General features: G+C 40.4%; 1 protein-coding gene across 1 annotated transcript; it reads right to left on the minus strand.

The window, feature by feature from the left end:
* Positions 1–200: 200 nt before the first annotated feature.
* On the minus strand, positions 201–5,793 carry LOC104168254 (glutamate--cysteine ligase catalytic subunit-like; the record flags this gene model as incomplete). Its single annotated transcript, XM_009708783.1, has 5 exons — positions 201–337; positions 444–502; positions 1,284–1,397; positions 4,162–4,344; positions 5,681–5,793. Coding segments are annotated over 5 exons (606 nt in total), but the record flags the coding sequence as incomplete, so codon positions are not given.
* Positions 5,794–9,637: the final 3,844 nt, after the last annotated feature.

Genomic DNA, 9,637 nt, shown 5'->3' on the forward strand with positions numbered 1-9,637 from the left:
ACACAAACCCAATACACCTGGATTTTAAGACTAGATTAGCGGGTATGAGATTAAATTTTTTGCTTTATTCCCCCTGTTGCCACTCTGCAAATGCATCAGTTGAATTAAGCTAGAGAAACTAGACATAAGGCAAGTCTTAAAAAGAGAAGCGTTTAGGGAAGACAACATTCAGTAACATCTTGAAAGCAGACGCATTTTACCTGAAGACAACAGTTTCCCATTCCAAAACCCATAGCATCCATGTATATATAGTCTGGCTTAGCCGCCTTTGCTGCTTCTCCATCATCATTAGGAAATGTTTCGATAAATGGTGATGGCGTGTTCTTATCTTTAAATACTGTGTGGAAAACGCAGGTACTCAGTAACCCAGAGCATTAGATTGAACAACTATTTTGAAAAAGAGAAAAAAAAACAAACAACAAAACCAGATTGAATTTACTCACTTGGTACATTTATCACAACCTTCTCTCCTCTTCGGTGCCGAATGTTTCTGGTCAGTGTACTACAACAAAAAAAAGTTTTCTGAAATACCTGAAAGTTTCTCTTTATGCAAATATTTTTCCCATTAGTTTCTCAGCAATTCTCAGGGTTTCAGAACGCCAACTTTCTATTTCTTTTGAGCATTTTTCTTCAGGACACTTCTTTTCCCTAGTTTAAGATAGACTGTAACAGATAAAACACTGAAGTTTTCTTCAGTAAAGTCAGTCTTCATTTGACAGACTTCACAGTGCTATGCTGATAGAAAAGGCAGAAGTAAAAGGCTACTGACCTGAAGAATACAAGGGCAAGTGAAGAGGTGTGCTGAGTTTTTAAACAGAATGATTTTTATTCTCCAAAGACTTACCTTACAATGAAAACCCCTCTCAGACTATACAAGTAGTTTGACACTATGCTCCATTTCAGAGTAACTGGGGCAAGTTACTGAGTACACCGAAGTATTGCAGTGACGTACCTGAGCGAGAGCTGGATTAACTGTGATGGAAGCAGTTAGCCATGCCATTTCAAACTGGAAATAATTTTGCAGCAGCATAATCAACACCTTTTGCCCCACAATGGCGTGAACTACTATATAGAGTTACTTAAACTTAACAGTTTACTTTCTTAAGTCACTGACAGAAAATACATGTCATCACAATCATCTCTGTCCAAGTCCTTGTGATATCTGCAGCATCTAGCCACATAGCTCTCTATTTTAGTAAGGTAAAGAAGTGGCAGGTATGCCTATGATATTGAGGCACAGAAAAATATTCAGTTTCTCATTTACACTCCCCAAATACTCTTACCTAAATCTAGGATGTTTATTGATGGCTTCGTCTGGAAAAAAGAGAGATTTTGAAGCTCCTCCTTCTACTGGCGTTGGCTTATATTCCGGCAGCGTAAACCCAGGACACCCTAACCTATGTAACACAACAATGAGATCCAAGCTGTAATGAAAACAGACTGTGATTTTAAGACGGTCAGATAATTGGAGATTAGGATTCTAGTAGACAAAGGAATAAAAAGAGATTTTTAAAAAACTTGCATCTACCATGAGTATTTCTGAAGTGCTTTTCAAGACTGCTCCCTATGACTGTGGAATTGCCAGAAAGATGTCTTAAAACAGTTGCCATTAAAAGGTCAGTGCTTGCCAACAACCAGCTTCCGTGGTGGTTAAAACAGTCCCTTATATTTTTTAAGCCACTACTCTATCATTAGACAGTAAACATGGACCTTTTCAGTGGCTGAAGCAGGAAACTTCACAGTATTATGCAGAGTACACACACATTTTAGTGAGTTAGCACCTGTCATTAATATGACATGCATTCCGTGCCTTAAACAGTTTCTCTAGAGGGTACAGGTTAACATTGACTGCTGAAGTAATTTATCCAGCTCTGCTCCCAACAATCTTGCCTTGTTAAAAAGCTGTACCTAACCAACTTTGTAAGAATTGGAGGTGGTTTCAAGTGATAAAAACATCCCAAGTCTCAAAGCAGTTTGTGATTTTAAAACTCTGAAAAACCCCATGAGAGAAAAGTAACAAGCAAAGAAAAATTACAGCAATTAGGTGTAAAATGCTGAGAGATACGCAAGTAAATCAGAATACAACCCTCCCCTTTGGAACCTCCATTGTAAGAGTCATCTGAAACAAGAATAAGTACATTTTCAGTACGACAGAGACACTTGAGAAGCTGGAGGTAAAGTTACAGAAGATTAATTTCTCCATGCTGCACAGTGTCAAGGACAAAGATTGTGCTATCTCAAGAGGCTCTAGTATTTGGACGTATAAAAAGGGCTAGCTGATACAACCACAAGCAAACTACTCAAAATACAAGGAAACACTCATGTTTCTGGAAACATTATTTATGCTCAACGTCTATTTCAGTATTGGTTTCTTCTTCCTGGTTTAAGTAAACAAGTTGTCCTAAACATGTAAACCCAACTTTACCACTTACATAAGGGCGACCTTGTAAACTGCATCACTCCAGTCCTCAAGAAAGAAAACAGCTTTCTGGTCCAGTAGTGAGAGCTCAGAAATTTAAGAACTAGGGACACTCATTTAGCTTCTAACTTAGTATTTTTTAATATTTAAGCATTTTCAGGTTTGTTCTTTTTAAGTGAGTTATTTTAATTTGAATAAGCCTACTTCTTCACCTTTCTTCTGTCAGCACTCTAACAAGTTTTTTTGTCTTTTCAGCTGCACAGATATTTTTTAGTTATTATACACACATGGATATGCACAGGTGCACACAGGCATATGTACATGTTATTGTAGAGAGAATGTAGCAAAGAAACCCAAATGCATGAAGCCTCAGAAATATTCATTAGCAGGACTCCAGTCAAACCAACAGGGACTTGAATGGCAAGATAGGAAGAGGCAGAAATAAGAAACCAAATAGCCTAGGGAGAGCAATCTCTGAAGGATGAAAATATGTTTGGGATGATCCACAAGTAATAAACCAACTACACTTTATTATTTACTGGCTTTCACTGAAGTCCAATGTATTGCTCCTACAGCGATGTAAAAAGTATTTATCTGCATCTACAAAGTGATGAAGAACTCCTCTCTGTTCATTCCCTGCAAGGTTGAGTCTGAAATGTTTTGTATACAAAATTTATTAAATGACATAACCTACATTTAAGGTTGCAGGACAAAAAAAACCCCTCCAATTCTGTAACACACTGAGAACTACTTAACCATTGGACTTTAAATAAGCTCCTATTACTTTAAAGATTCTAGTATGGCTCCCATAAACAGGAAGAATATTTTGACAAGAGAACATTCTTAAAGTAGCATTCATGGGGCATAATGCAGGCCTTTTGGTACCTGAACTTCGCTGCTAAGTCACATTTTGTACCGTTCCTGCTCTCAGCGAGAATTTAGGGCTACTGCATTCTGTACCATCCAAGCAACCAGCCAACAAAGCCAGCTGCTTCTCTTCTACTGCAGAGCAATTTTTTTACTATTTTCATCATAACTATCTTCATTCATGTGACTGACCAGGCTAGTTAGAATGAACGTAATAAATCCCTGCCTAGAATTATGTTTGAAAGGAAGGCCAGGAAGTACATTTTCTCCTAGGTAATGAAGTACATACTGAATTTCATTTCTTAAGAGTCTCTTACAATGAAAAGGAGGAAATCCACCCTTTGTAAGGGTATTACGAACCTAGGAGAGGTGCTCTCCTTTCTAGATTCAATAAGTACAGTATTATAGAAGTTTTAAGTCTTCATTCGGTAAGGATAATCACATTCCTATTCTACTGTGTGCTCCAAGCCACCAAAAGAAGTTTGCATGTGCTTTAGTGAAAAAGTAGTGTTAAAAAATACATCAGGTTAGCCATCTGTTACAAAACTGCTATTTATAAAGACCAAAACTTGCAAAATAGGTAAAGAAAAACCTTTTATGTATGATTTGCCATATCAATTCAAGAACATTGAGGTATTCTCTCCTAATACAAAATTGACACAGATTAGCAGTCACCTAAAAATAGAAAAGATCCTTATTTGTTTGTCTCACTGCAATAAAAATTTTAGGAAACATGACTGGAACGTTAAGTCAAAGTACTTTAATCAAATGAGATTTTGCTCTATTTCATTGCACAGTTTAGCTAGACACAATAAGGAGAAAAAGCATATAAGGAGAATAGGAAACATGGCATTATACTTCAACAACCACCTCACCTTGGAAATGACGTCACCGTGCAAACAGCCTCATTTTCTTTGAGCACCGAAGCGGCCTCTTGTCGTCTTTTCCTCATGTTGTCTTGCACAGTGTTGAATTCAGACATGGTTCCCCCATACGGCTGCCCAGGAGTCCCCTCAATCATATAGCTTCCATATTCTGGTCGCCAGAGTGTTGGGTGGCTATAATAAAAGAATAGCCTCGTTTAATTATTTCTGCAACTTCACAAAAGATGGATTATTTGTGAGAATTTCAGAAATGAATGCAACTTGCAAGAAAAATCTCCTAAATTTGATTATTCAGTAGAGTAACACAACATACCTTCCAATGTACCTCATGACCAGGAGGCAGCTAAAAGAAATTAAGGCACAGTTTGGCAGTAGGAAGTGTTGCTGTATAGTGTAATAAGTACGATTTGGCCATGTCAGATTGCAATCACCTGTCATCTGTCTCAAGTTTTGTTTCTTGGGGTTTTAACTGAAACTGGAAGATACAGAACACTCAACTGCTTCCGCAGTACAAGCCAAGGCAAAAGCTACGCTCAGTTTCGTCTTTCTACTGCCTGTAAATATCTGGTCCTGTTTCACAGATTAATCAGGTTAGGAAATGAAATGAAGTTTAAGTGTACCTAAACTTCCTTCCCATCCCCTTGTGAAGCCATGTCACCTCTACGGAGCACATTCTACCTGAGGCAGAGCCACATCTCCCCTCCTTTTCTTCTGGCAGTAGCAGTTTTGAGCCTAAAAGCAAAGGCATTCCTTCTTGTAGGCTTTCAATAGTCCCTCTACGAGGAAGACAGACAGGGAAGCCTTACTGGAAGATGAGGTTAGGGTACCTAGAAAGAAGCAGACAGGCCCAGGGCACAAAAGCCTTTCATGGCTACAGCAGAGTTTCTCTACCCTCCCGTAAACCGTGACCTGCTTTTGGTCTTCAGCCAAAACACTTTGCTGTTTCTGGTCTCATTTCTTTGCTATCACCAGTTAAAAGGTAATTCACAGTTCTCTGGTTAGCTGAAATAGGGATATAATCTAATTATTCCTGAAAACTTGATGAGAGAGGATGGGGAAAACTGCCCTGCCATCCTTGCATCTACCTTCCTAATTCCGTCAAAAAATGGGAGAGTACTCCTACAAACAGCTTCCCTATACAGCCCTCCCTTGCTCCTGTCGTCAGGGATACAGGGGCACGTGCACTCACATATGCTTTATAGGCCAGGGGAGGTCTAGTATACAATTACTGTGTACACACAGATGCAAAACCAGAGCAAGATGAAACAAATACTCAAACTGCAACTGCTGGGGGTTCCTCATTATGTTCTTTTTTTCAAGGCATAACACAAAAGGTGCAAGCGTGCTCAAAATCTTTCAATTCCTGCACCTCAGATTTATCTGAAAATATCAGTATCTGTGGCTTATAGGTTTACTGACAGCAGACTTAAAGTTCAGCTAGGTCTACAAAATTCTGTACAGTGTCACTAACAGGAGAAAAAATAAAAAGAAACAGGAAACAGGTACTCACTTGGGGTTTACCTTCTCCCCCTTGTCTTGCAGTGTTTGAAGCACTTCTTCACCGCAGAGCACCAAGCGTACTTTCTTATTCTCATGGTCAAATTTTACTAACATATATTCCACCTTGTAAATAAGAAAAACAAAATAAACAATTAAATGGTAAGATTTTGTTCACATACAAACACATTGGCACATAATTTTAAGCATCAAGTGAAAAAAAAAAAAAGGGGGGGGGGAATGTCAGACTGAACTTTACCTCTAGAGAAGCTTAAAAACCATCAATAACCGTGAATGCAGTAAACAATAGTGGAGAAGATGGCTGCAGGCTTATTTAATCTTGAATAAAGAATTGAAGTCCCTTGAAAATTTTTTTCCTCCATTTCTAATTGTGCATATTTCACAAAAAGATTCCTAAATTTGTATTTGTCTCCGCATTACTTTTCAGACAAAAAAAAATTACAACCCCATGCAAGCTGTTACCCACAAACATCTCTCTGTCATCCCATGAGTTACAGTCCCTGCTGCTGATAAAAAAAACACAAACAAAAAAACCCAAAAAAAGAGTCCTTCTACAAACAAGACGTCCATTTACACCCATCACTTGTTGGAGCTATTTAAGACTAGCAGGACAGAGCCTCATTTAAACCATGGAAAGTCCGCGGTTGTTACAGACGGCATCAGTCCTGGTATTAATGCACCCCAGCTCTCAGCACAGCATGGGGGTTTCCATCCCTTTGTGATTCAGCTTTGTTCCCACCTTTCCTTCCCCTTTTCTTCCACCTTGGCCCTGGACCTCTGCCTCCTCGCCCCAGGATGTGACCCACACTCCATCCAACAAGCCACTAATGATAGCGGTGCTGCGCCCCGGTACTGGAGAATATTGTTTCCCTAACAAGAGATTATCTGAAAGCAGCCAAACCGGGAACACCCTCATGTCAAACTTTCTAATCTCCACACATATTTGCTATCAAAGTTCCTGTAAAGACTTTTAGAGCGCTACTCAGCATAGCAACCTCACAGCTGCCTGGACCTTGTAGCCCTTCAATACTTACCGACACAATCTATTTCCTACCATCTATTTGGCAGGGGATGCTTTGCGCTGTTCTGGGAAGCGTGAAAGACAAAACAGCCCCCAAGTGTGATGTGCTGCCTACCGCGTAAAAGCACATGTTGTAAGTGGAAATGCATCGTAAGGGTACTGGTTTTGAAAAGCCCTGGCTGGACCAGCAGTGATGTGCAGTGCCTTTTGTGGGAAGCTCTCAAACCTGCCTCCAAGACTTCCACAACTCATCTAATACAAACATCAACCTGTAGTTAAAAATTCAGGCTGCAGTTCCATAACTAGAATTTGTCAGAGGTTTTGTGCTGTGCTCCTCAATTTTGTTTTCCAATGCTGCCTTGAGCCACATCCACCAGCGCTTACCAGTCAATCACCACTGCTCCAGCCCTAGGGGTTTCGATTCACACAAGATGCTCATGTTAAAGCTGCAGCATACCGACACATGGTAACTTCTATTTTGTACAGAAGTCCGATGCCTATAGGAAAACAGCTTGCCAAAACAGCGGACTTGCACAGTGTTTTCCAGCACACTGTAAGTGGATTTGTGGGCTTCATGTTCTTTGGTTGCTTCAGTGTTTGTGGAAGAGTTATTGCTTGCTACCATGACAACAAATATAATCCTCTGTTGGGATTTGTGATTAAATCACAAGCAGCATTATCCAAGAGTGTGTGTAATTCTACAGAATCTGATTAGACACAAACTCTGGAGGGACTCATTCAGCAATTATACATGTTCTCTCTATTTTTTTAAGATCAAATTTTAATCCCTTAAAAAAAAAAAGATTTCTAGTTTCTCTGCAAGACAGCATTTCTTTGTGTGGTATATTTTGTGGTTTGTGTGTACGATGCCACAGTAGTCTACTTGAGATAACTACAGACTACAGTCAACCAGAACACACTCCAGCACTGATTTAGTTATTATCCAGTACCAGTCTCTCCAGTGACACTTCACTCATGATTATCAGCAAGAAAAAAGAGATTTCTCTCACACCTTCATTTCCTACCATGTTCAACATCATCTCCTCATGCTTTGGAAAAGCATCATCCTCACTTGGACCTAGCCTAAACTAGAGGAGGTACACAAGTGTACAGTTCTCCGAGTCATATAGACGGATGTGTGGATGGGCATCGAGCCCACCGCACGCCTGGCCTCCCACCACACCGCCTGCGTGGGTGGGTAGCAGAAAGGAGGGCAAAGGAACTGCAGCTGCCTTCGAGAGACCTCAAAGCTGAGTATTTGGCCACCGTTACATGAGTATGTTACGGCGATTAGCTTCCTGTCCTAAAAATCCCTCTCCAATTGTAACCGCCATGAGCTGGTGGTGAGAACACTGCGCTTCTCTATAAACCATATTACAAGTTTCACAAAAGAAAAAAAGCCAAAAGTGTAAGGAAACATTAAGCCAAGAAGGCAAAACCAAAGAAATCAAAACGTTTCATAATCCAAGTGCAGTAGTGAATATATTGCATTTATGCATCTAGCTTTAGAAACAACTACTACTCCTGCCTCTGGAAACATTGACTAAATCTTCAAAGTTGTCTTAACGCACAGAAGATCTGCCATTAATTTTAATGAGAAAAGCAAAAAAAAACTTCAGACAGCTGCCAACAATTCCAAGTAACCCACAGAGTATCCTGCCAACTGACTGAATGGGCATCCTTAAAGAATTTAATTTAAGCTCATCAAAAGATTTAGCCTACAGCTAGAAAGAGAGAAACAAATTCAGAGTTCACACATTTTTACATTTATCTTCAGCTCGTCATTCAGAGATTTCTCACATGTTTTTTATCCACAATAAAGTTCAGAGAATTGCAGCCAAGCTGAAAGCATCAGCATGCCTGGCAGAGCTTCAAGAGTCCGAAAGCCAAATATGCAGGGTTTCACCCAATATTCATAATTCATCATTTTACTGAGCTCTTTAGAGTTCACTTTTTTCTCTAATTTTAACCAGGCTCCCCTAGCAAACAGCAAAATACACGTCAGGTCAAATTGCTGGTGCAGATGGCTGACAAACAGCCTTACTAAGAGCCAGCTAGGAAAGCACACCCTGCCATGGAAAGAAAGGTGGCCACTTTGGACCAATGTGTCCAGCTCATGCTATCACCCTATGGCAAACCCTATGCATCTCTATCTGCCGTCTGGCACGTACTGTAAAGCTGCTGAGGACAAGAGGTGGCTTCCCAGCTTCTCCCTGCAGACAGACACGCTCAGCATCGCCTCTGTGGACCAACCTCTCCAACCAGCCCAGGCCTGCCCGGCTTGCAGAAGGGCTGTGGTACCTTACCAGGAGAAGGAACAACAGTTTGGCCAGCAAGATTGCAAAGCAAGAGCTGTAAAGTGATGCCCACAAACATAGAGCAAGCCTAAAAAAAAAAAATCATTCAAAGTTAAATGCATTACAAAAGCAAATAAATTCTCAGTTAATGCAAATAATCTGAGTATAACAGATCTACCCATGAGTCAACACAAAGAAAAACTATTCTTTAATGGCTTCCTTCATCTCAGCTACCAACTCGCAACGCACTGCATCTACAGAGCACTTCCATGCCAGCTCAGCTCCACCACCGTATCTTCTAGGGAAGGAGTATGCACCATTAGCTTGCCGGCAGGGTAGCACCCACAACGGTGTTACTTCACTTGTCACCATTACTTCTCACAGTCAGCTACCAAGAAAATTTCAGGCTTTTGAAAATTCTTTGACGTCGCCTCTGTAAATACAATCAAAAGCAAGACCTTGAAGCTCCTCAACTGGGGAGAAGCCAAACCACTCTCCATGCATTAAACCAAACAGTTGCACTGGACCTGCCCGGTGGCAAAATGCAAGATGATCGTTCTCTGGAAACGGGGAAGCATGTCTGAAATTGCGTTTGAATGCCTGAGTTATGTGACCATAATTACACATATTA

This window comes from Cariama cristata, unplaced genomic scaffold (assembly GCF_000690535.1).
Source record: "Cariama cristata isolate BGI_N322 unplaced genomic scaffold, ASM69053v1 scaffold45610, whole genome shotgun sequence".
Lineage (NCBI taxonomy): Eukaryota > Metazoa > Chordata > Aves > Cariamiformes > Cariamidae > Cariama > Cariama cristata.